The sequence below is a fragment of the Anser brachyrhynchus genome (genome assembly GCF_964034855.1).
Source record: "Anser brachyrhynchus genome assembly, chromosome: 1".
NCBI lineage: Eukaryota > Metazoa > Chordata > Aves > Anseriformes > Anatidae > Anser > Anser brachyrhynchus.
The window spans coordinates 91749710-91776390 of NC_137694.1; the positions used below are offsets into that span (position 1 = coordinate 91749710).

At 43.2% G+C, this 26681-nt stretch overlaps 2 protein-coding genes across 16 annotated transcripts in view; both read right to left on the minus strand.

The window, feature by feature from the left end:
* The window catches only part of TMPRSS7 (transmembrane serine protease 7), a 46065-nt gene extending 45093 nt beyond the window's left edge, over positions 1–972 (minus strand). For 6 of the 15 annotated variants that reach the window (XM_080598941.1, XM_080598954.1, XM_080598952.1 and 3 more), the window contains exon 1: positions 811–877. Coding sequence is in view for 5 of the 15 variants with exons in the window: in XM_080598951.1 (XP_080455077.1) it covers positions 557–603 (47 nt within the window). In the remaining 10 variants the exon portion in view is untranslated. The other 9 variants (XM_080598951.1, XM_080598949.1, XM_080598956.1 and 6 more) reach the window with 6 other exon arrangements.
* Positions 973–7380: 6408 nt separating this feature from the next.
* On the minus strand, positions 7381–26566 carry TAGLN3 (transgelin 3). Its single transcript, XM_080575750.1, has 6 exons — positions 23823–26566; positions 18595–18710; positions 17964–18145; positions 16911–17085; positions 12105–12207; positions 7381–7946 (listed from the first exon to the last, which is right to left on the minus strand). Exons 3-6 carry the CDS (start codon positions 18141–18143, stop codon positions 7805–7807), a joined length of 600 nt encoding a protein of 199 aa, XP_080431876.1. The 5' UTR covers positions 18144–18145; positions 18595–18710; positions 23823–26566; the 3' UTR covers positions 7381–7804.
* Positions 26567–26681: the final 115 nt, after the last annotated feature.

The following is a 26681-nucleotide window of genomic DNA, read 5'->3' on the forward strand; positions in this document are numbered from 1 at the left end:
AAACCTACCCCAACATTTACCTTCATATAATACTTCTCTTTGTTTGCAGAAAGGTTATAGCAATAAGTTGACTTATTAATAAAAAAAAAAAAATCTCTATTTTCATTGTACTTGGCACCTCACAAAACAGCTCAGACTATGGTAACAGGTCTGGGGGAACAATGAAAATAACTAAACATGTCACAGCAGGAAAGTAACTTTAGTTTTATCCAAAAAATAACTTTTATTTTCAAGTAAGACCTCCAGAGCTACACAAATCACTTCCAAAACATGCACTAGGATTTCAGTTTCAAGCAAAAACATTTCTTAGTTGCATTAAAAATATCTTAAAAAATAGATCCCTTTGATACAAATGATAGGGACCTAGACTGAACACATAAGAGCCTGAAAAATAATTCCTGTGACTTAGGAACCACAGATCTGTTCCTTAAAACTCACTCTGCTGACCTCGGTGGTGGCAGTCAGCACACCCTGGTGCGAGCCTTGCCCCAGGGACCAGCTGTCCTCTGCCACCAGCAGTTCCCACAAGGGCCAGGGGAACTCAGGAGACAGATACCTGCATACAGCCTCACTCCTACTTGCTTCATTTTCAGCAGCAGCCATGCTGCTCCTGGTTAATAGCTATTCCATCAACATCCAGCAATAAAATGCACTTAATAACAAACAGCCAAGAAGGATTAGCAGCTGCTTTGCTGCATTCCCAGCAGCTCCTGCCCGTGCTGTACCACCCAAGGAAAACTGTCTTTACACTACAGGAGAAAAAAATATACTTCAGGAGATACACAAGACCCTGAATGTTATTTACCTTACCTTATCTTTCTTAAGATGAGGCCTAAATCTTTCACTGCATTTTCTTCATATGATCTAGCAAGCAACTCCACCCAACTACAGATTTTTTTAAACTCTGACTTTTCACCAGCTAAACCTTCTCCAGCTGCTACTAATGTGGGGGCCCAGCTGTACACAGTTTTCCCAAATACACATCTGAGGCAGGTGGGAATACAAGAAATGCTGCTTTGATTTAATACTACTGCCACAATGGTAGCGTACTCTTTGATTTATCTGTTCTGTTGTGGCAGTTGAGGGGAAAAGGTCTCTCCAGAGGGCATCAGGAAATGACAATCACTCCCGGCACACGGATGTCCTTTGACATCCCTCTTATGCCTTCCAAGGCTCTACCTGAAGTACTGATTTTCTATTTGTCTCAAAACAGAGGCTGCACTAGCACCCAAGCACTTTAATGCCAGACCTGTACGGATGTGACACTTCCCCAAAAGATGGAGAAGTGTTCTTGTCCCCTTAAACCAAGGGCTGAACCCACAAAGACTGGTCAGATGCTCAGCAACCCTTTGCCGTGAAGGCACATCCCTGGGGCGAGGCGCGTGAGCGTCTTTAAGAACTGATCACATCTACAGGGATGTGTGTCGGAAGGAACTGGAAGCGGCAGAGCTACCTTTTATCTGTTATGTGTGGGAGCTAATACAAAGGTACTCGGCACGAAACGTTGACTCATAATAACACTAATGCAAAACCTGCTCCTATCAACAATCACTGCACATGTTTTTCCTTCTCTTTCTATGCCTTCATAAAAAAAATGAGAGAAACAAAATATTTAGATGATTGTGCAAACACAAAAGCTCTCATGCACCTGGCATCTTTATTGACAAGACAAAAATACGTACCCTTTATTAAAACTGGGTTTGGAGATGTCCAGTTTTCTGTCTCTGACAGGCTGCTGCCAGGTACCTGGCCATGCCTCCTCGCTCTCCAGTGCCGCCTCCTCGGGCCAGGGCAGATCGGGGCCCTCACTTGTGATGCTGAGCATCGCTCCTGAGCCTGGGCACGTGCTTCAGCCCCGCCACGCAGGCTGCAGGGCACCGACCCACTGGGGCACGGGATTTAGTCATGCCAAATAACCGAGTAACGTTTCTAGCAAAGTGAGCCATTTCACAGAAATTTCATTAGGGAGAAAGGTCACCGCTCTAATGTCCTTTATAAATCCAACAGGACTGCAGATAAATTTATTTCTGTATCTGAGAAACAGCATTATATCTTCACTTGAATGTCACAGCATCATGCGCTCTGTTGTCACATGAGCACTGCAGGATGAGAGCAGAAGAATTACCTCCCATCCAAGGCTGTGATTTTCCCCCACTGTAATAGTTAATACTTTCCTCCCATTTTACCTCATGAATTTCTATTGCTCGGGCTTAGTCACAGAGCTGTGGTGTTTTTATTTGAGAGATTTGGGTGGGAGGAACGATCTCAGTGAAGTTTAAGTAGTTAAATGTACTTGTTCGAGTGGGGAGAGCTGGTCACTGTGCTTCTTTCCTTAGTAATCGCCTGTGCTGTCCTTGTGGCCATATAACAGGCCTTTTCTGCAGAGCAGCAAGACCCACTGAGAGGCAAAGCACAGGTTTCCTGTCAAAAACATACAGATTTCCAGAGATAAGTGCCAACAGGATTGCCAGTTCCTCTCCCTGAGTGTTTGTGGATGGGGGGTTGGGGATTTGCTTTGCCCACCCGGAGACCCTCACTGCCTGCCTCAGGAAACACCACGGCAGCCACAGGGCGGGCTCGGTGCAAGTGGCTGAATTTCTTTCGTCACTCAAGGTGCTCACTGCCCTTCTCAGCACATATAAAGCTCGTTTCGGTTAGGATATACTTGCGTACCACCAATCCTGTTCGTGCCTGAGCTGCTCAGAGCGTCAGCATTAAGTGCTTTCATACAAGAGAGGCCCAGGCAGCGAGTTCAGACAGTGCAGCTGGAGCCAAACACAATCGATTACAGCCATGGAAATGAAACTGATGCACTGAGCCCTTGTCCTTCCTTCCTGGTGGCTCTGTTTTAGCCTCAGCAGCCAGGAAGGCAAGTGGCCTTCACCTGGACTGGCGGTGGACAGACTGTGAACCCCCGGCGAGGGCAGCTGCCTGCTGGCAGCCAGTTCTCCTCACGGAGCACAGGGGTGCTGCTCAGCACAGGCACGCACAAAGCAATGCCACGGGCAGGTATACTGAAAAGAAAAGTCTCTTCGTGCCATTCACCCTCACTGGTTTCTATTTAAAACATGCCACATTGTGTTAGCCTAATAGTCCTCAAGCTCCAGCTTAATTGAGCCAACTGACCTTAATATTGACTTTATTTGTTGCATTTTCTTTCTGCTCTCATTCCAAATGGGGATAAACTTGGATTCCACACTCAGGTGTGTGGCTTTCCTCACTCACATGCCTGTGGAGCATTCTTACAGGAGGCCATTAGATGCCACTGTAACATTAAAAAGAAATTACCGAGCGATTGTCCTTAATGAGGTCACAGTCATGAAACCTTCATGAAGGCAGATAAATGCCTAAAACACAGAGGCAGCAATGCTTCAGGTGTTACTGGTCCTGCCTGCTGCTGGGGGGGGATGACATTTAAAGCACTTGCTCACAAAAATATTTTGTGTTTCTTTTAACCAGGGTAGCTGTTCAAGATACAGCCAGGCTTCACAAAGGGTTATAGGCAGCGTGTGAGAGGGTCTACCTTTGCTCATATACTTGCTGTTAAATTGAGTACACAGCCTGAGGTGAGATGTTGCTCAGCCGATATATAACAGAGCTAAACACACACCCCCAGGCACACCGTCACACCGCTCCCTTCAGTACATGCTCAAAGCTCTTGCTCTTCTTTTCCTCCCTTTGTGAAACCACGTTCACATTTCGTTCACATTTCAGCCCCCCGCCCCATACCATGCCGTCGCAGAGCTTTCAGTTCTCTGTGATTTATGAATTGCTGAACATGAGCGTAATTATAACCAGTGCGTGTGCAGCATTTGACATTTCTTGAGTGCATCTCTACCACTGACAACATGAATGCACTGCTAATGCATATGCAGGCTTTTAGTAGGAATAATGCAGAAGGTTGTCATAGAGACTAATTAGGCTTGTGGGAGACCCGCCTAAGTGTTTTTGATGCAATAGAAGCAAGCTTGCAGTGATTTATTGTTAATATAAGAAAAGCCATAATGTTTCCTGTCATCTTTGTTACTAAACTAGCCTTGTGCTATATTAATTTACTTCTTATCTTAAGATGTTCGTAAACTTGGTGGCAAGGATGTTTTACTAGGGAGACATAAAAACCAGACCATGATAATATTTAATTAATAATAATGTTAGTATTTCTGTATCATCATATGGGAACATGGAAAGATAAGGTTAACCTTCGGAGCACCTCCTGCCAGATATTAACAGATAGATAGCCAGATTAGTTTGACGGTTTTAGGTGATGAAAGTGGTTGTTGTGAGCTGGGGTAAAGGCCAGATTCCAGGTATCACTCGATAGCATTGTTCCCATACTAAACAGGTCCTGTGTGTGCAGCCACAGCTTGCAGATTTTCTTTCCTGGAGCCCTAGCTCTTGTTGCTTATATGGGGTGTTAAACTTGCTGTCTTTTCACTGTGCAAGCATACAATGTTTTCTATAACCCCGGTGAGGCCATCAGACTGCCAAACCTAATGAAAGCACATTTAATCAGGGAACATAGCTTTGATGACAGGACATTTCATTGGTGCACAGTCTTTCTTTTGCTGGGCCATGCCTTATTGCAACAACTGCAGATGCAGATGGAGAGCAAAGGACAGGGGCCAGAGAAAGCAGCCGGGCTCCAGCGATCTCTCTAAGTAGCCTCTGTTTTTGCCACTACCAGAGGCAGAGCACTGGGATAAGTGGTCTGCTGCTCTGCCAGGAGGTCTGCCTGCTGTGTTGAGGTGGGAGCTGCATTTGGCCCCATCCCCTCTGCTGGCTGTGAGCTCAGGAAGAAAATCTGACAAAGAAGGGCCGACCAGGGATGCCATAGTGCGGTGTCAGGAAGGCAGAAAGCCAGTGGTGTGCCCTCGTGAATGCAATTGGCACGTGACACATAAAATGGTGCTTCCAGAGAGAAGGACATACAGGATGACAATTCTTTAGCCAAATGGAGGGGAGGGGCCCAGGCTGGCAAACTCAAAGATGGCTTCTGCAGGTTGTGTTCCCTGTGGGGATGGTGTGGGGCAGAGGGGTCAGGCTGTGAGCCTCTCTTACCCACACAACAGGTCTTCCAGCTCCTCTCATCCATCTGGTGACAATACAGCCGTTTTGTCTGTCACAGCTGTGACTTTCTAGTCTCTGTGAGGGGAAGATGGCTGCTTTTCATGTTTGCGCTCTCCAAGGTGAGGTTGTCTTGTCAGCCTAGAGAAGTTCAGTGAATTTTGTTTTTTCTTAATCACTTTATTTGCTTTCAGTAAGAAAATTTTTATCCTATTCACATTACAACTAAAGTAGTATATAGGGAGAACATACATGTTATACTTTGCGCTGAGCTAACCTCCCACCACAGCTGCAGGGTGAGCTCCTAGCCCCAGATACATCATCTCAGGTGGTCATCTGCTCCTGTACTGAGCTAATTCACCTCAGTAACAGAAAAGTAGCCCTAAGCCAGTAGCAAACATCCAAAAACGTGCTTGACAAGAGCACAGTGGAAAAGTCAAGATGCCCTAGCAGGTTTAAGAGGAGGTACAAGTGTGGGCAGGGCCTTTTCATAAGCAGCTGCTATAGATTAGCTCGGCCCCAAGCACATGATGTGACCTTTACATCACTTCTCACTTGCTATGCTCCATAGTGCATCAAAGCTTGCATTAAGTGGGTAGGTATTAATCCCACACTCCTGACAGGGAGACTAGAGCTTAATCTTAGATAGGAGAATGACGTCTTCAGTTTATGTGCTGGTAGAAACTTTTGAAGTCATGTCAATCTGTGTGTCATCAGCTCCAGGACTGCTTAGTGGACAACTAGATATCACTGTGTGCCACGAGGTTCAGACCTAAGGCAGCAACAAATGGACAGAAGTCATCCCTATGTATGCACTTAGGCACTCAGATAGCGGTCAGAACAAATGCCCATTCATTTGTTATCTTTCCAGAGATTGTGCCTTCAGGCCTTCTTGGAATTCTGTTATGAGTAAAAAATCCCACAAAGTTTGATTATCACATTTCCTTTCCTACTTGCCTGGAGGGAAGAAGTGATAGGACTTTGCAAGTGAAGCTGACAGAGATAGTTATCAATAGGAAAAAAAAACTACAGAGAAAATATTGTGTCCCCTGAGTATATGTGTCATGTATCTGCAAGGCAACCTGCACTAATGAGCAGGTGAACTGCTCTGGTGAGCTCCTGTGGCCAGATGACCATGCCAGAAAGCAGTCCCTACTGGTTCTCCAGCAAACTGTCCCAAAATGAATGACCAGACAAATTTACAACAGGTGAGCATAACAAACTCTTTGAATTTGAACTACAAATGACTTTAAATCTGAAGCCTTCTGGCACATCTCTTCTGTTTCTTCCTTTGTGTTTAAAACACTCCTTAGTTTGCAGCATTTTGTTTGATACAACATCAATTACCACAAAGTAAAATCTGTTCTCACCTCCAACAGAGTTTCCTTTCAGAGTGAAGAACTCACTGGGGATTGCATTGCATTCATGAAGACTCATCTGTTGCTGGCTGAACCAGCTCTGTCTGGGATGGAGTTGACATTCTTCGCAGCAGCCCTTACGGTGGTGTGTTTGGGATTGGTGACTAAAACAGTGTTGATAACACACCTGTGCTTTGGCTGTTGTTGAACAGTGCTTGTACAATGTCAAGTACAAGTGCCTCTTTCTCTTTTTCTTATTCTACTCCCACAGCTGGGGATGGACAAGTAGTTGGGATGGGACAGAGGTAGGACAGCAGACCCAACTTGGCCGAGGGGATTTTCTGTATCAAAAGGTTCTGTGCTCAGCAACAAAAGCTCAGGGAAAAGGAGGAGGAAGGGGGGATGTCTGTGGTTATAGCATCTGTCTTTCCAAATAACCATCACATGTTCTGAGGGCCAACTTTCCAGGAAGTGAGTAAATAGCTGCCTGCTGATGGGAAGTAGTGAATAAAATTCTTATTTTGCTTTGCTTTCATACTCAGAATCAGTTTAATAGGGGAAGAAAAAGCTAGCTTGATTCACCCGTTTTCTTGCCTTTTATTTTCTCCCCATCCTGCAGGAAAGGGGTCTAGGTGTGCTTGGCTGCTGGCTGGAGTCAACCCATCACTCTAGGTGAAGGTAAATCCAAGCTAAATTGGGAGGGACTACATGTTTCAGACTCAACAGGTAATATATCTTTTTTCTGAGCGTTTCTAGGAAAACATAGTGGATGTGCCTTTAGATAAACACCAAATTGAACATATAACAGATTGTAAACACATAGCAAGGAGTCACACAGAGAAGGCATTTGGTTAGAGGCAAGACACACTGAACAATCAAAACATTTAACTTCTCAGCACTGTACCACGTGGTGGTTGGTTTGCATTGCTTTTACTTCCTTTAAAGAACGAGTCTGAGATGTGTTTTAATGTCTTTATTCTTAGGTCAAACAATATCATCACTGAATTGAAGAATGAGGTTACTGGTTGAGATACAAGAGTGGTGTGAGACGAACGTGGAAGATAACACTTTGCAAATAAATTAATACAGAATAATTGTCTTTGCATAGTTTAGAAGTGAAAAGTAGGAGGCAGCAGTGAGCACGTGCTGTGAACTGACACACAACACCACGAAAACTCAAGTTCCTAGATGAACTCTTGCGGCTGCAAATAAAACAAACCAAACCAAAAATACCTCAAATCTTAGAGAGCGTTAAATATGAAAAACCAGGCAGAAAGAGAACTAATGAGCTTTTTTTTTTTCTCTTTTTTTTTTCTTTTTTGTTTTTATGTTAAACAGACCATGCTGCAGAAGGAGTGTTTTCTCTACAGACAGAGGTGCTTTTAGATAATCTGCCTTGGCATGCCATAGCCTGTCATACCCGACTGTGAAGCTCCTTTGTTGCTGCCCATCTGAAGGCCTATTACGTTCTGTCCCTGACGAAGCTGCTCTTCTGAAAATCCTCGTCGATTCTGCTGTGCTTTCCTGTCCAGATGCACACAAAAAAGCAACACACACACACATGCGGTCATTCTGCAGATGCCCAGATGATCGTGAAAAGCAATCTGAAATTGGCTCACGTTAACAGATGTTCCCCTTGTAATGCAATACTTCATTTGCACCATCCCACAGGGCAGACAATACTGGCTGCGCTAATTGCTTTCCTGCAGTTAGAAGCAATACTCTAGCCAAACCCACACTACTTCAGAATTTCACTCTACCTCTTACTCAAGACCCCCAGGGTTATAGCTTCCCCAGCAGCTGTGACAGGTAAAATATTTATGTAAAGCTGTATAAAACACTCATAATAGGCTTAAGTTTGTGTTATGCCCTGTTGCTCTTAAAAGCTGTGGTCTGTGGGATCTGATCACTGAGATACTTATCTGTGCAGTAATACAGCTTGATATCCATCCAGAGCAACAGTATACATTGGCATAATTCACTTCAGTGCAGTAAATGTGAGCTGGATGTACACAAAGAAACAATGGGGCAGACAAGTGACTTGCTCATTTTCACAAGAGTGGATGATGGTTGCCTGCAGGACAGAACAATTGCCCTGTTGCCATTTCCAGATCTCTCTCCTCTAAAGACTTTGGCCTTTGCACCTGTGTCTTAACTGTATGCCAGTCCTTTATCTTCTGTCAAAACGCACTGACCACGTTTGTTTGGTCCTAGTGGTCTCAAAAGCCTTTTAGATCAATGAACATTTGTTGGACCTTAAAAGGAGTCTCTTTTCCCTCAAAATAGTTCTGGGGACAGAAGTGGCTGTCAAGCCTCTGTTAAGCACAAAAGTTTGTACTTGATTAATCTTTCTTTTAAGCAAGGTGGGGAAAACAAGCCACTTAGACAAGAGGAGGATCAGTCTGTTGCTGCGGCCGAGGCCCAAAGGGAGGGAGGCTTTCAGTCGGCTCCCACCCAGGTACAATCTGTCTGCCTGCTGTGTCTGTTTATCTTGGGATCACCTTACCCCACAATACGGCATCGCATTGCAATTCCCCTCCTCTCCCCACCCCACCGCTAGATGGGAATGCTAGATTAGGTGCCTGCTGTGATTGCAAGCCATCAACGCCATCCTCCGTGAGGGTCTGTCCAGTACTGTGCTGAGCGCCATGGCTCGTGTCCTTAAGCTCTCTGCTGGGCTCAGGGCATTCAGGACATCGCAGGAGAGGAACCCACGTTCATGAAAGCAAAGCAGAAAGTTAAGAAACAGCCACAGACAACCAGCCAACTGGTGGTTGTTCTTCATTGCATCTCTGATGTTAATGCACAGACTAATACTAATACGAGGGTTTATAGAGGCCCACCACGGGATCTCAGGCTCAGAGCTCTTCCCAGAAAGCATGCCACTCTGAAGGGAGGTATGCAGGACTTGATGCGCCTCAGAAAGCCACCCTGTCTCCCTGCTGCTAAATGTCTTTTCCAGAATCCTTACACAGGCAGTGAACCACTGCCAGGATCTCTGAGAGAGGATGTTTTTGGAACTACTCCTATGACTTAACTCAATCTCAGGTTTGCTGCGTCTGCCTTTATTTAATTAAAATCCCAGGAACACTTTCTATTTTTTTTTTCCCCTCACAGACTTTTCAGCTGTGCCAAGGAGTAATTCCACAGAAAGTTGATATGTAACTATCTATGATCAGGAAATGAGAATTGCAAATAAGATATCAGAGAGAGAGAGGGAACCAAAAGGAAGTCTGGATAGCCTAATAAAAGATGATTATTTGTACAGTTTGTGTCATCTAGTGTTATTTTTATGATCATAAGCACCGCCCTTAGTCTACTATGACCTTACAGATAACAACACGTACTTAATATTTGCTTTTAGGTTAGTAGAAATGGCCTTAAATGACACTGTAGAAAAGCAGGTGAGGGCAAGCCTACTCCCCTCAAAGCCTCACACTACTACAAGCTGTGTTTGGCCTCTCTGCCGTCACCCTTACCACCACGTGAGCACACGATACCACCACACAGACTTGTTAACTTTTTATGCCAGCTTCGCATCAGCGCTCGAGGCTGCCAACCCCCAAGATAAACAGCTGTGGATCCACAAAGCTCACCAGGACACACGAGGAAAGGACAACCAGGCCCAATGGAAGTGGGCATGAGAGACACTGGCAATGGAAAGTTAAAAGCTTAGCCCAAGTGTGGGGGTATCTTGATCACTGCAGATTCATGTGTGGATATTCTTATTCCACTTCATCTTGACATCTTTCAATTCAGTTTAAGGTGATTAAGGATCAGCCTGACAGCCCTGACTCACGACTAACACTGGGTGGTAGTGAGGGTCTTGGTCTGCCTGAAGGGGTGGTTAAGCTACTCAGAAAACAGCTCCTGACCTGCCATATATTATTTCCTTACAGAAATAACACCAGTTTTGCTGAAGGCAGCGGCTACAAAACAGTCTTTCAGGGACTGCAGTACATATGCATTGGTTATCCATACAGCACAGGCAGGGCAGACAGCTGGGGGAGGAGGGAGGTGATCGTGTCTCCAATTACGCCAAAGAAAACTGTTCCCACCCACAATTAAGAGCCCAGATTAAAATTAATTTTTCCATGTAGGAATTTGTTGTAGTTACATAAAACAAATAAGCCTGTCTGGGTCATAGTGATTTCACGTCTGGTTTATATTAAAGCTTGTAACTGGATTTGAATTTTAAAACCAATTATATTCAGTAAATACAAATCTTTGTGGACTGTATTATGTAAATTTAAACTAATTTCATATGAAGAATGTATAGGAGTTTTCACTTGTTCACCTAAAATTCAAGTTTCCTTTAGCCTCAGTTGAACCAGCTCAAGCTTCAAGACAAACAAAGCGAAGTTTGCTTTGTTTTTGCTGATCCTCACCTAGACATTAGAAAATTCAAAGAAAACGATGCCCAGGAGGCAGCACTTCTTTTGCTAATATGTTTCAGTCATTTCAGTATTAGAAATACTCTTGGATGGAGGAATCTCATTTCAATACCATGCCTGTGGGGCAGGAGGGCTAACTGTGGGAGGATTTCCTTTTCTTCCTGTCCTTCTTCTCAGCCTTCCGAGCCAAAATAAACGGCGCTTTAGAGCAAATAAACATCTTAGCCAAGACAGAGAATTCTTCCCAGATAAGTGCTACTCCACAAGATTAGAAGTGACCAGGGAAGGAAATCAGTTTAGGTTTGAAGAAAAAATGGAAAGAGGCTCCTTGTCTTCTCTTTGCTAGGTAAAGGGTCATGTTCTCAGCATGTCTCTCCATGTGGGGGTTTGCTGACATATAAGACAGACTTCTCTTCATGAGGCTTTATGTTATCTGATGTGGGGCAAAATGTCACCTTTCCTGCCAGCTACTCTTAGGACACACACATCTGCACAGCTGCTGCCACTTTAATTCCCTTTTCTTCGTAAATGGATATAGAGGATTAGCTGAAGCTGCTAAACAGATGAATGTCATCGAAACTGGTGGCTGAATTTCCTAAGTTTTATTGCTCTCCTTCCAAGGACTAAGAGGCAGGGATGATGTCAGGGGATAAGAAAATTTTGCCTCTTCAGCAATCAGTGTTGGCACCTCGCACAGCAAGATGGATGTGCTGCAAATATCCCCAAGGTGGGATGCTGCACTCCTCCCTGTGTGCAGTCCCAGTAGGGTCCCCATGTGTGCACACAGACATCCATGCCAACACAGCCTCCTAGCAGCCTCAATATAAAACGCTGCCTCCAGGAGGAACCCAGAGCTGGAGCCATAGGCGAGGAGCTCCATAGTCCCGGTACCAAAAGTGCTTTCCCAGCCCCAGAGCAGGAGGGACACATAAGGTGGGATGAAGACAGCTACCTGAGAAAAGGCAGCAGCATGGATGCACTGCACTGCTCCCACAAGGCTCCTCCCCAGCAGCCCTAGCGTAACTTCAGACCGACGAGGTATGGTTAGGCATGGTCCTGACAGTGATGTTGATAAGCTGGGAACCAGTGAAAGGCAGAAAATGCTGCTGCCTGGTTGGGTATTTGTTTTCCTCATCTAGAGTCCAGAGAGAAAATCTCTGCATTACAAGGAAATGGTGGAAAGATTCTTCCTTTCCTTCCCCAGTAAATTTCTTCAAAGTCTAAAGATAGAGAGCGTTACCATCTTCCCATGGAAGACAGCTCTGGGAAGCTGTGCTTTGGGTGTTACCTGTGAAACCAGGATGGATCCCCTTTGTAGCATCCATCATCCTTGGTGACCGCCAAACTGCCTAGGGCCATTAAGGTTCTCTGCACTGCTGCCATATCCTTCCCTGGAAAGCCAAACAGTGAAAGCAATATAAGAAATCCTTGCACAACAAATAGCTTGGCACACTGACAAACAATATCATCCAATGTATTAACTATTTCCCTCGGCTCCCCTGAACAACTACATTAACAGCATTATAAATGCTATTTTAGAGTTGCTCAAATGAAGGTGCTGATGTGCAAAAGCTTATTAAAAGTCGGAGGGATCATGCTAGAGCAAAACTTTACTATTCAGGCATTGCCAGGCTTCCAGGCTATTTTAATGCCTTCCCCCATGCTGTTTTAAGTCCTTCTAGATAATTGCATTGGCAGAAATTTTGTCTTTAGAAGAGGTCACTTTGGCATACAGGGAACGGTAATACACTCAGTAAAACGTGGCTGAAGGAGAGCTATGTGGCAAATAACTGTTCTGTGCCTCAGCTTCTCCACCTGTAAACCAGTCCCACTATCTAGCCACCAGCAACTCCAGACTGTCCCTGTGCTGACAGAATTCCTGGCATTCCTGGAAAGGTCCTGTGCAGATAACGTGAATCAGCCCTTCCCAAATTACTCATCAAATCACTCCCCAAATCCTCCCTACTGGCTTCCTTTCACAGGCTGCCAAAAGTCGATGCTCTGCACTTTCGTACCTTCAGTTCCTGACATCCAGTCCTGACTTTCACTATCCTTCCATACTCTCCCACCTTACCTAATCCCACTTCATTCCTCATTTTGAAAAGTCAGGGCTCATCCCACCTTTAGCCAAGTAAAAGTTCCATATGTGGTCTCCACTAGTTGTTCGGGTTCCCCCAAAAAAAAGTGGAGAGAGAAAAGCTTCTCAGGGGATAATTTCCCATCTATAGTGGGAGGGGTGAACTTGCCTATCATTTGGTTAGATGCATGCTTTCCAAATACCCTAAAATTCACCAGGTTTCCAAGATGGCTCCTTGAAATGTATTTTCAAAAGAGGTTGCTATTCCCACTGCCAACATTTTTTTTTTCATTTAAAAAATTGTATCCACTCCTCCTGTCCCTCCTTCCAAAACAAAGATAAAAAATAAATTTTCCTTTTGCATCAATATCTTCTGTTGATTCCTCCAATTAATTAAAAAGATGATTTTTTTAAAAATGAAGATTTTTCCTATTTTCTTGGTTCTTCTCCTGCATTTTGCCACTTGGTGAAAAAAGGGCAGAGAACATAAAACAGCAAATAAAACCAGGCAGACTCTAACTCATTACTCAGTCCAAACCGGGTAACTTTTGGAAAACTTTCTAGCAAAAATGAACAACTCAGCTTCACTAGGAGTTGACATGTCTATCCAATGGTGACAGGTGATAAGTTATCAGAACTTGTCTCATACATCTTTTGCATCTCCCTTCTTCTGAAATGCCTCCTTTACTGCTTCCATGACTCCCCTCCCTTCCTTTCTTTTTCAGTTCTTCCTCTTTCCTGAAATCACATTTCTAGTTAATGGATCTAATGTTGAATGCAAGTTCTTCACATAAGGAAATGAGTTACTCCCAAAACCACACAAACCACGTGATACTCAAGACATGACTATGACAACAGGCTTCAGAAATACCTCCAGTGGTGACAGAGGCACCCTAAAGCTGAAAACGTCTAGCAGCTTCCAACCGCGGCAGTCATACAGCCTATTAAAGTTTACAGGAATCCTCTCCGCGGGGGACCATGTGTGCAGAAAACAAATTGTCAGCCATCCAGAGTCCTTGCTTTGCTGTGTTTGTCAAAGCAGACTGCGTTGGATGGGGTCCCTGCTTCAGAGAGGGCCGCCGGAGAGCCCGATATCTCGCACGTATGCAGGCACACGCGGAGCAGCGTGAGGCGGGGACTCGGAGCTGCCCGAAGCAGGGGATGTACCATATGCTGTAACAGATGCCACATATAACGTCCTCGGGATGCCTCCCGTGTAATGAGGAGCATGGTAACCGACTGGGATGAAAAAGGATGTAGAAAAAGGATTTGAAAGTGAATGAGCTGAATAATGATGGCGAACACACACAGACAAAAAAAAAAAAAAAAGAGAAACAAAAGACGGGTAGCAAAACATCACGATCAGCCCGGCGGAGCCATCTGGCAGCCTCCCCCACGCTCCACGCTCCGCTCTATCTGTCAGCAGCGAGGGGGAGACGCAGCAGGGGAAGAAGGGCCCGAGCAGGAGCCTGGTGCCACCTGACGAAACAAAGCAGCGGCCGAGGCCCCGCTTCGCAGGGCCCCCGCGATGCGTGCGACAGATGCTGCGGGCGAGGAACGACCCCGAGTCTCTGTCGCCTTGTGACATTCACCATCCCGTCCTTCGTGGTGTGCTCTGAATGGCACAGCCTCATACAGGGTCCTGTAGAGGAGGAGGGGGCCTCCGGTCACTTCTTTCTTGGGGTGCCCTCTCTCTCTGGGGGAAACCTGGCCCGAAGGCCTTCCTCTCCAGGCACACAAAGGGGAAGGCCTGGACCCACAGAGGCAGAACTGTTCTGCTCCGTGTCCCCAAAACGCTGCTTTGTGCAGGCTGGGCAAGCATCCAGAGTTACATCTGCCTCTTACCCATCTGGAAACATACCTGGGAGGTGTCTGTAAAAAACAGCGAACATCCCTCTCTTGGGCATGGACTAGGGAAAGCTGCTCAGCCCAGTACATTTAGAAAGGATCAAAAGAGGTGACAGCTCTCTTGGACTGAGAAGTCACAGAGATGAAGGAAAATACAACAGACGGACCGAGTGAGTTTGAAACAGCCAACAGCAGACTGCATACTAAAACATTTTCATTAATCATTACTAAGAATCTCAAAGCAAAAGATCTTGGAAAACAATCAGTGCCAGAGAGAAACTGTTTTGTCAGACACACGTAGTTTCCTTTCCCTATACACATACACTGATGTCCCCTCTCTTTTTAAACAGGTTGTGGCCTGGAAATATTTTATGAAGCGTAGAAATACTGTAATTATGAAACAGTGAAAAAGATACCGTCCTCTCTGTCTAGCTAATGCAGCCAGGTTCAGCTGCTCCAGCCCCGAGGCAGCACAGATGCTAGAGGTCAGAGCTATGGTTGGACGCAAGAAGCTCGCACAGACTCACTCCTGGAGAGACATGCTGTTTTGTCTCAGCACTGAAATGAGCAGTGGGAGGATACAAAGAGAATGGGGAAGCGAGGAGATGCACATTAGTTTTGGGAAGTCCTAAAACAACATTGGAGAAAAGTCCTGTATGTCTCATTCCTGGGTTTTGAGTTGTGTTTTGACTTTCTGGCATCTGGAAGTTACCAGTTTTTTCCCTTACATCTGCTGAAGAAAGGTGATGAGGGAAAGCAAGAAAATGAGATTAGAGTTACCACCTTGAGGAGTTTTTTCTCTTAAAAGCAAGTGCTTTTCATCATAAAGATCAGCATATTGTTCTTTCATTTTCATTGTGCAAAGCCATTACAAGATGCAGATGACAGCAAAGGAAAACCTCTGAAATGAGCTGTTATCATCCTTCACGAGATAGATGGAGTTTCCCTTTCAACAGCCTGCCAGGCTGGGGAGGAGAGCGTTACTCCAGGGAAGTAAAAATCCCTTCATTTAAAGGTGGATTGGATGAAACACAAAACTCTGACCTGGAAGAAACAATCCAGCCCTTGTGCCCAAGGTGAGACCTGTCAAGTAAATCCGGTACCCTGAGAACATCACAGATCCCAGCAATGCCAGCTGTCAGCATATCCTTCCCCTCTAACTCATCTGCACAGAGCTCCCTTGTCCTTTGTGCCTCGAGCTGTCCTTCAGAGGACTGATCTTTCCACATATCCCAACAGCCTGTGGAAACAACCCACTCTTTTCGCTCCACATACATTCCCGCACTAACTATACTGACCAGCTTTCTCCATGGATTGTTCTCCTCCTTTCACCATTTCATTTTCTTGGCAGATTTCTCCCCCTTTCACTTCTCTGCACGCCTCCTTTTCTCTGCCCTGGTGCTGTCTTTGCTCTGAGCCCTTACACGAAGCATTTTGCACCACCTCATCCAGAGAGATGCAGGATACAGCGTGCATTTTGCTAGAGCACCAGGAAGGGGTGCATCGCAACAGAAGTGACTCAGCTCTCCTGCAGCTGGAACACGGGGTGTCCACTTCGCGCATGGGGTGGAGAGAGCCTTCACCTGGCTTTCTACAAAGCTACAGGGGCACTCAGGATTTTTTGCTGTTGCCATAGTGACCTTTCCAGAAAGATTGTACTGTTGCAGAGAGATGCTCAGCTAACATGATGATAGCAGTGGTTTCTGCTTCTCGCTAGTCATAGATGAGCCCTCATTAGCTCTACAGAGACATATCTGCTCCTGGCAATGCATTTTATAGCTCTAGTTTGAGCTTTGCTTATAATTTGAAAACTGCAATAAAAGCTTGTCGTCACAAAATAACGGTTTTCCATACTTGCTATTAGAAGTTATTTACTTGGAAATAATTAGCACAGAGAGCATTTGTTTTATTAGGTCTGCAGATTTCTGTCAGAATGATGGGCCTTTGGATAACACATGAGCTTGGAAAAGCTCCATTATGCCCTCAGGGTAATATAAGTCTCTCAGAGGAGATAATGCACCACCGGAAGAACACGGTAATGAGATAAGGCAAACAGAAACAAAAGATAATTATATTAGAGAATATGCCTTAGACAAAATGCACCATTACAACACATCAAAGCAAAGTAAAATGAAGATTGCAAACTGACTTCCAGTTTATTATTTTTACCTTCCCACAAATCCACCGTCTGGAAAATATCTGTTGTTCTTACTCCGTAGATTTCAGCAGCTTTTAAGAACTGGGAAATTTGTTCCATCTGCTTGAAAGCCATTTTTGATTCAGAGATCTTTGCAATGGGCTCATTTCCCTTTGGATGTAAACTGTTTATTAACTTGCATAACAGCTGAGAGAGAAACACAGAAACAGAAGTAGGAAGAAGTCACCAAAGTAGAAGGCAATTTCTGCACATGAAATGATGCTGCAAAATGTTTTTGACCTGGTCGGTTTCTGTCAGGGACATAATTTCTTTGATTAAAAACAAAGAAGAGAATTGATAATAATCAAAGTATATTAGAAATGCATTAAAGATTTCATTAACTGATGGCAATAGCCTGACCAAATAAATCCTAATCTGCTAGAGACAACAAAGCAATCACTGGTAAAGGTTATATAATGACTGAGAAGAAACCACATGCCTGAGCCAAAAAAATAAGCCATGTCAATTGAAATACTGTTACAGTCACTTTGGCAGAGATTCAATGATTAGCGTATTCCTACAGCCCACTGCAAACAGCAGCATCTGCCTGTTGTTCAGTAAACCAACAGAATACGACGTTTTAGCTACAGAATGATTCCCAAACAAGAAAACAGTTATGACATAAACCAGTCCATCAAATTTTCTACATCTATTCGCTTTTTTATGTCGACAATGATTATTTCTTGAAGACAAAACTGTATATCTAATTTTAAAAACAGACCTCATTTAACTGCATGAGAAAAGGCTCTGAAGGAATGAGTCATACTCATATATAATGTGCATGACTCACAGGAATCATAAGCACTGTACTAATCCCAGTACACTGGTAGAATAATTATTTTCCCAGATTAAGATTCCCAGTCAAAAGGGCATCACTCAGATGCTAAGATACACATTTCTGCACTGGCCATGAGCACAGACCAGTTTAGCCAAGATGAACACTGAAAATAAGGACACATGATAATAAATACAAATTCACTGTGCACATAAAGTCATGGAGATGCAGAATTGGACAGAACGCTTACCGTTCCATCCATCAACCAGGTCTGAAAATGCTGCCTTCCAGGAGGAGGGTGCTCTATCTGTTCCCCGCACTGTACAATAATCCAGTTCACCAGCCTGGACTCTAATTCCGGGTCATATTTCTGTTCAATCTTTTCCTGAACTTCTCGGCTTAAGCCATAGCTTGGTCCTCTGTTAGCCATCTCTGGAACCAAAGCAGAACTTAGTTAGCGGGCAAGATCCTGGTCTGCAGCTTTGAAGAAGGCACCGGAAAATTAAAGAATGAAAGAGTGAACAGCCTGCCCTATAGGTTAGGCAGTCGAACAGTTGTTCATCAACACTGAAGGTAATTGTATGGCACCTCTTATAGCTGTTCTGCAGAACAGGGGAGGGACCAGGGGGGAATATCCTTTTCCAAAAGCACACATCAGCCACAACATTAAAAAAAAGAGAGAGGAAAAAAAAAAAAAAGGAAAATAAAAACAGAAATACACTCCCCTAGCCCAACCACAAACACAGAAGATGAAAAGGAAGATTTAAAGCAGAGAAGGTTTTAGAGAGAGGCTTGCACTCTGATTACAGAGAATACAATAGGGTTCTCGGATCAACGTTAAAAGCTGCCTGCAAATCCAGAAGCACTTGAAAATCGCCTACCTAATGCTTGCCAATAAGGAGGAGGTTATACATGGGAGCCCGAGGAATCCTTTCAGAGATGCAGTCAGGTTCGTCTTCAGCAGTGATGCAGGGATGGATATTCAGAGATCGGCGAGCTGAAAGGCGATGACGGATTTAAGAGACGAAGGCTGCCACAATGCCCTGCTGCTGCTGCAGCATCGTGGTTTGAAGCCGGGTGTATTGATTTGATTTCCCTCACATATGAGGAGGGTCAGAGCAGGGGCGTTGCTAAGAGCCATTAAAGAGGCCTGCCTACTCAGTCTCAGCCAGGGGAGCCTGTTTATCTTGCCCATCTGCAGCCTGCTCTCAGGCGTGTTTTCTCAGCCTTGTGCTGTTCAGACTCAGTTTTACTCCACCTAGTCTGTATCAACCCAAACTACATCGAGCATCCCAGTGCCTGATAGTTAGCAGTACAAACAGAGGGACTTCACCAGATGCTCTGTTAAACAAAGGCAACAGAAACTTGTACACATCTCATGGATTTTTATTCACAAAGCAGAAGCAAACCCTTTTTCTCCCTGTTCTGCATCAAGATGCTAACAAGCTTAGCAGATGAAAAAAAATTTCTCCTCTTCCCTGCTCAAGTGCTCATAAAAAGCTTCAACAAGAGGATAATAGGATTGAAAGTCAAGGAAGAGAAAGCTTGCAGTAGAATATTACCATCACTCTATCACTTTTTAGGCTATTAAATAGCATCCCAAGAAAAAAAGTTAAAACATTAAAACCAAAGGAGAATCACTAAAAAACAGCAAACATTCTGCAAAGCACAAGGTTCATATTTTCTGCTGATATGAGTCAGCATACCTACAGTGGTAGCGAGGGAGCTCTGCCCATGTAGGGATGTTTGAATTTTGGTTATACCACTGCAGTGCCGGGAGGGGAGGGAAGGAAAGGGTTAAGACAAGAGACTTCTTTTCAGGTCCCATTTATGCAGATTTATTCTTTATTAAACAAAATCATTTTGCTCGTCTCTGAGTTGCACCAGTCTGTCAAATGTCTTTCATCCACATCAGCCCAGCTACGAAACAGCTCCCATTTGGCAAATGAATCATGTTCAGCTGGGTATGAAAGGAGATCGATAAACCCAAGGTGGATTCACAGTCAGCTTTGCCAACAAAATGCCTGCTGCTGCCTTAAAAAAAAAAAAAAAAAAAAAAAAAAAAAAAAAAAAAAAAAAAAAGGAGGAAAGAGGTACAGCTCCTTGTATATCTACCTCATAATGGTCTCCTCATCCGTTGCTTCCTCATTTTAAGACCATGAATTCTCAGATTTATACTGCTTGGGGTGCTCCTGGGCTTGAGAACACTCAAGAGATGAAATATTTAATAGATGTCCTAATTCATTGTTGTCTTCCACAGGCATTTCATTTAGTGCTTTCTCCTCTGTGCACCGGCAGTTTCAAGCCCCTGTGAAGCACTTGATTACATAACTCGGAGCGCGTTACGTGACGAGGCCATTACTTGAGCGCTTTCTGTCCCAGAGCACGCGCTGCTGGAAGCTCAGCAAATGCACAGGGACCAAGAGGGCAAACCAGGCCTGAAGATGGGAGAAGGAATAAACCACAGCTGCAACAGTAAACAAAAACGTGTGAATTTGCTGGCCTTCCCCTTCAAGCAATGGTTAAGGGCCCAGTGCTCTTTGGCCATCCCACAAAGAACGAGAAACTACATTTTGTAATTTCAAGTCTTTTTGCATTCTTCTGTTTAAAAGGGAGCTACCAAGACGGCTCGTCTGTTTCTGGTCACATCGGGGTGCTTGGTGCTCACCAGCAATGAGATTTCACGAAAGTCATGCCCCTTTGCATGAGCCTCTGCCCCCCTTTCCGATTTGGGGGCAGGGGTGGGTAACTTAACTCTCCTAAGCTGCAGAGCAAAGGTCTCCCCTTTCACAGATGTTGGCTACGCAACCTGTTCTCGAGGGATTGTTCCATACCGTGGCAGCTGAAAAGCCATCTTGGCCATCAATATCAATTTTTAATAAGGCTTTGAAAACCAGGAAAGCTGCAGAGGGTTGGAGAAACGCCAGTCCCGTACCAATATTTTCAAAGTATAAGTAATCAAATCATAAGCCTGTTATTGTGTCATCAACCCTGGGAAAAACAATGGAACGAGTTTGGTTTTAAAAGAGACGGTGCTGACACAATTTACTAAAAGCTCTGCAGTGCTTCGCACTTGGTTACTGCCTGACATGTCGATTTGGGAACTAAACTGATTCTGAAGCAACGTGACACAGTAAAGAGATTAAAAGCTGGCTAACAATAGGTCCTATAATACAACTGCAAATTAGAAATCAATGATCTTGTATATTTTCATTCAGTTTGTACAGGATGTGTTCCCACGCCTGAACTATTTAATCTTAATTAGCAGTCACAAAAAAGCCCAAATTCTAAGTAATGTCCCAGCTCATGCAGGCTTTGATGAGTAAACAATGAAAACAAGGAAAACTCCTCCACAGATGACGATAAGGATCAATATGAATTCAGTGCAAAAGCAGGGCCTTTTCAGAGAGCTGCAAGGACAGAGAAGTTTTCTGGAGACTCCTGGTGTTATTCATGGCCTTGATCTGGCATAGGATACCTGGATATGTCATACAGAAGAATGAGACTGGAGGAAAAAAAGAAGCTATTAGAATATCACCATCTTTTTAACTGTGCAAACTGGGTGGCAGAGATATCAAAATTGGGGGACACCATGAATTTAAAATAAAAAAAAAAAATAATAAAAATAAATAAATAAAACAAATAGAACTTTACCATTCATTAGAAATCCAAAATATAGAGAGCATCAAAGACTCAACATGCTGGCTAACTTCAGCAAGTATCTTTGCTTTCATCTGCAAAAGAACTTCGACAGCTCCGAAGGCAAGTCTCTGAAGCATAGTTTGAACAGCTCAAATTTGGGATGAAATGCAAAATAATTCAGGAAGGACCTCCCTATTTGTGAGACAGAACAGAATGCATTGACGCTTCGATTTGCAGAACAAGGCATCTTCCCAGGCTGCCATGACCAGAAGTGGTTACCACTTACCACTGGCAACCAGCTCCTGTGGATGCAATTGCTAGCATTTTCGATTTAGGTGATCTTAGAGGCAAATTGTTGATTTTAATTCTCAGGATCTTTTAAGTCTTGCAGTGGATCGACATAATCCTTGAAAGAAGATCAACGCAGTTCATCGTATTTTCTTTTTATCTGCCCCCAGCAAAACCAGTACCTTCTGACAATTACCTTAGTTTGAAAATTACACATTGCCATACACACACAGAAGAAATCCCCTGAAAACATGCTCTGCTCTTATCATTAGAGATTTCAGGGACTTCTAGAATTGGTATCCAAAGACTAGCACGTTCTGGCACGCCTTCTGCCAGGCAAGCCCTGCTCCGACCAGAAGCAAAGGAGAGGACTCTCCTGAGGCCCAGGTGATCCTGGACAGCCCATGTCCTTCAGGGACTGCTCTCCCAGGACCTCAGTCCGGCCAGGCCACTCACATCGCTCCGACCTCCAGGCGTGCTGCTGCTCAGCATACCTTTGCCACAGACACCGGCACCTGCTTCCACCCCGACGGGCAGCAGTGACCTTCTCACGTTGCCCCGTGGGAGGCAAGTGGACAACTTCGGGCAGGTCAGAAGGCCCAAAAAAGCACAACCTTTTAAGTGCCAGCCGAAAAACATTTTAAATCTGTAGTTTAGTTTCAGAACCAAGTGACTGGAAGTTTCAGCAGCTGTCATTTGCTTTTCATTCCAAATATAAATGCAGAGCTAGGCAGATCCCCTTGCCAAACACAAGACACTGCAGCAGGCTGCGAATGTGCCTATTCCTCACAACCCTGTGAGGAGATCACAAGCTACGACTGCTGCATTTCTCCCGTTTCTCTTTAATGAGGTAGAAGCACTGGAGCATATAACATACATATGCAGGGCTTTGAAGAGAAATACAAGGTCGAGTTTGCCACTACACTGTAATAGGTCCTGTAATTTAGATTTATGCCTAACACATCCAAGGCTATAATTAACGTTCTTGTTCTAGGCAAACATACTGCGGAGAGATGAGGTCCTACAGCAGCAAAGTAAATCTGTGCTACAGGAACTGACCTAGGAGCAGTAAATCTGTGAGCAGTATATTTTTGTCCTTCATCTCCGTCTCTTCCCAGCCATCAATCTCTTCCCCCAGCAAACACGGTGGCATTAAAGCAATGCAGGTGGCAACCTGCCTGCTGTCAGACAGAATAGCGAGTTCCCTCCACCTTAGCTGTCGGAGCTGGGCTCGAGAACAAAGGCAGAATGAGGAGATGGCGCTCTGATTTTTAGCATTTGTGTACGTGTCCATTACAGCTGTTGAATTTGCACAGAGCTTTAGTGAAATTCTACATTCTTACACATCTGACCAAATTTCTACATCAGCCCAAACCAGAGACTGCTTATCTTAGAGACAGTTCAAACACACAATCCTCTTTTCATTCCAGGGAAACCATCATCTTTAAACACATAGCTTTAACATATATGTATATATATATATATATATATATATATATATATATTTGTTGATAATTCTGAAGGGTGCCTCTTTCTAACAGCACAACTGAGTAACACTTAAAAATCAAGTTCAAATCCTACTATTCCTTACGGCTTTTTTTTTCTTCCACTCTTGCATTGGTTCAGAAAACCTTTTAACAGCATATTGCAGTCTGACTAGAGCACTGAAAATGTTTGAGCAGCTGCAGACATGGCTAGTTGAAAGTTTCTCTCTAGCACATTTTTATTTGCTAAGAAAAGCAGGGTACCATAAATCTCTTCGCTCCGTTGAGTAATTGTGTCCAGAAGAAAGCATGCAATCAAAATTAACATAAAAATGAAACAGCAGGAGGCAGTTCCTCCGAGGCCTACCCAGCCAGGATTATTTGTGAGCATTGCTTTGTTGATATTCAGGGTTGATGCAAGAGAAGATAAACTGCCTAAACTGAAACTACATGGAACATGTTACCATTTAATTCACACATACACACACACACAAAAAAAAAACAAAAAACAAAAAGCTGCTGCATTGCACTACAAAGCGAAATGAAGTAAGACACAGAACAAGCCAAATACATGACAAGATAAAAATACATGCATACGAAGTTGCATTAGCACAGCTCGATATATACAGAGACCAAAAGCACTTGCTTATTAGGAAATTAGTTTAATAAGCTTTATAGACTCTTTCAATACATACCGGTCTATTGCAGTTTAATCCCAAATACATGCAAAAGAACGCCTCGCCATTTTCTTCCTGTTAGAAGGCAAAATAAAACTTTGACAACTTTAAAGTAGTTTCACAGATTTTGCAACAGATCTGAAAAAAAAATGGTGCTAAGGGCTGAAGTCCAGGGACAGTTGAAGTCAGCTGATACTGCTTTTTTTTTTTTTTTAATTAAATATATCACTTGCATCTTTGGTATTACAGGGTAACCAAGCTTCTGTGCCTAACTGTAAAGGATTGGTCATTTACTCATGAAACTTGAATGACTATAATTAACTCCTCAGCAGGAGTTTGAGCTTTACGTGTAAGAAAAACACCTCCAGGTGCTTATTCAACTAGTATTGTTTGATCAAAATCAACAACAGAAGCAGCTGTGCTGCTCAGTTGGTGTCTAGAGCTTCCACGTGCTGTGAGAGCAGTGTCAGTCCCAACATGTCTGTACGACACTCAGTGACAGGTGAGCCCAGAAGTCATTTTCAGACCTACCAAAAGTGCAAGACAATGAAAGTGCTAACAACTTAAGCTAAGTGTATTAATGAAAATGATTAAGAACTATAGATTAAGGTACGCAGAGAAAACCAGTCCCCCAAGCACCACAAGGTAGAATTACTTATATTGAGAAATTTGAAAGCATGAAGGACTCCGATCATTCTATGCAAACACAGATTATTGCTGAGGAAATGCATGTTACATATTCATAAAATATACTTTGTATGTGGCAGCAAATCAGATGTCCATTAAAAATAAAACCAATAAACCCAGAACATAATTCATTTCAAAGGCTTCTAATAATTTGCACTATGCAAAACTTTCCAAATATTTAACACCCAAGTTTAATACAGTATTTCCACAAAAGAGAGACATACTTATTTTTAAACATGACTAACATTGAAATGAATTCTCTACGCAGGCATCTAATGGCAAAAATGAAGGAGTTGCCACAGGCAGTAACTCAGGTGACAAACATAGTACCAAACAGGATCAGAACAACACCCTAACCTGTGAATATTACTTTACCCAAGACTGTTAAGACTTCCTGATAGGTCAAGAGCTGGTCACAAGTAGGATGTGAAACCCTGTGGTTTCAGGAGTGCTACAGCAAGAAAGCTGTGCCATAACATCAGTTTTCTTCAGACTTTGTTATTGCAATTAGCAGAACAGCTTTGGCAACATCAGCACAGAAACAGAGAACGTGTGGGAGCACACCGGTTATCATCTATCCCTTCTTACAGGCATTTGAGCACAATAAGTTGGCAGTGACCAAAATGCTGGCAGTTTCCAGCATGAACACGAGGAAAATGCTGTGCCTGCAACTCAAGTACCAATATTTTGTAAATATGAAGAGGTGGCTTCGAGGTAGACCTTATGTAGATGTACTTCTTCCTGTCAATTTGCCTAGTAGTTCTAGTGGTACTTCTGGTTGCAGGCACAGCCATTTTCCTCATGTTCACATTGGAAACTGCCAGCATTTGGATCAGATACTGAATTTATTAAGTGGTGAGCACAAAGAAGGGCACTAGCACTCACTGAATCTCAATATACCACCTCAAATACTGTTGTAATTAAGAAAGTATAATCAGCCTTCACATTTATGCTGTACGTAACAAATTTTGGCTGTAACTGTAATGTAAATGTTATCACTCATCTCCATTTAGCAAGCAGAAAAGGAAAACAGAGATCTACAATACAACTAGCACAACAAAACCAAACCAAACAGCCTATGATTAAGCTTTGGTAACGCTGAGGTTTAAGCAACCGATGCTTTAGTTTTGTATCCTCAACAATTGTGTCAACCCAGTTAGGCTGCTAAATGCAACCTAAATGCTGTTACAGCAGAACAACAACAACAAGAAGAAAAAAAAAATACAACTCCAAACCCCTCACACAACTGCTCCACTTCGTTTTCAGCTATCTTGCTCTAAGGCACTGCCAACAGAAAGGCCTCACCCATGAAATATGAATTATTTAATAAATGCTAAAGTGAAGCTTTGAAAGATTACAATGCAATTATTTCAAGCAAGTTACATAGTGCCAAATTATGCAGACATATAAAGACTTTTCCCTGCCTGAACTACTATAGTTAAATTGAACATTTATAGGTATAAGACCCAATTCAGGAAAAAAAAAAAAGGCTCAAAACTTTTCAGTTACTAAGTTTTTTAAAAATAAATATGAACAAAAATACATCTATCAGAACTGGTAACTTTAGGCCTTAATTGATAGCAATTATTCCTGAATTACCGCATCCCACTTTTTTCAACTTTTTCTTCCCTAAAGAAACATCTGAGAGATGTGACAGAAATTAGTTTAAAAAAATGTCATAGGTAAGCTATGAGCAGAAAATTTTGAAATAAACTAATTCTGATTTACCTGTGTCTTTTAAAACTTACAAAAATCTACTTCTCAGATTTCATTGTAAGCAACAGTTGAATGACTACATATAAATACAGCTCAATCTTCAGGAATGGAAGCGGATGAGCAATTTTTTGCAAAATTTAAATTTGCTTAAGTTATCATAATTTTTTTTCTAAATAATTTCTTCAAGAGGTTTTAAAGCTTCAAAGTTTAAGAAAGTAGTGAACTGCATATTCATACAGGCAGAAAAAAGGTCTAGTCCCCTCAGAAACAGAAATACTTGGAAACAAAATTTCATGGAATGTTATAATTCCTCAGTCAAGTAACCTGAGCTAGATAACCTAAGTTAGGGAATTGTTACACTGGAATTACTATTATCATTATTAACATCACAGCTTCTTGGTTTTTTTTTTTCAGTTTTGAAGCCTAAATAAAACTGTCATAGGAGTCATCTGAAATTCAGGTGGTTTTTTTTTA

Excerpts from the sequence above, each read along its gene's own strand:
- TAGLN3 (XM_080575750.1), bottom strand. The coding sequence starts at position 18,143 with ATGGCTAACAGAGGACCAAGCTATGGCTTAAGCCGAGAAGTTCAGGAA. Across the intron at positions 12,208-16,910 it reads GACGGTGGATTTGTGGGAAG|GGAAGGATATGGCAGCAGTG; the intron begins GTAAAAATAATA and ends TTGGCTTTCCAG. Across the intron at positions 7,947-12,104 it reads GATCCATCCTGGTTTCACAG|GAAAGCACAGCAGAATCGAC; the intron begins GTAACACCCAAA and ends GCATCTGGACAG.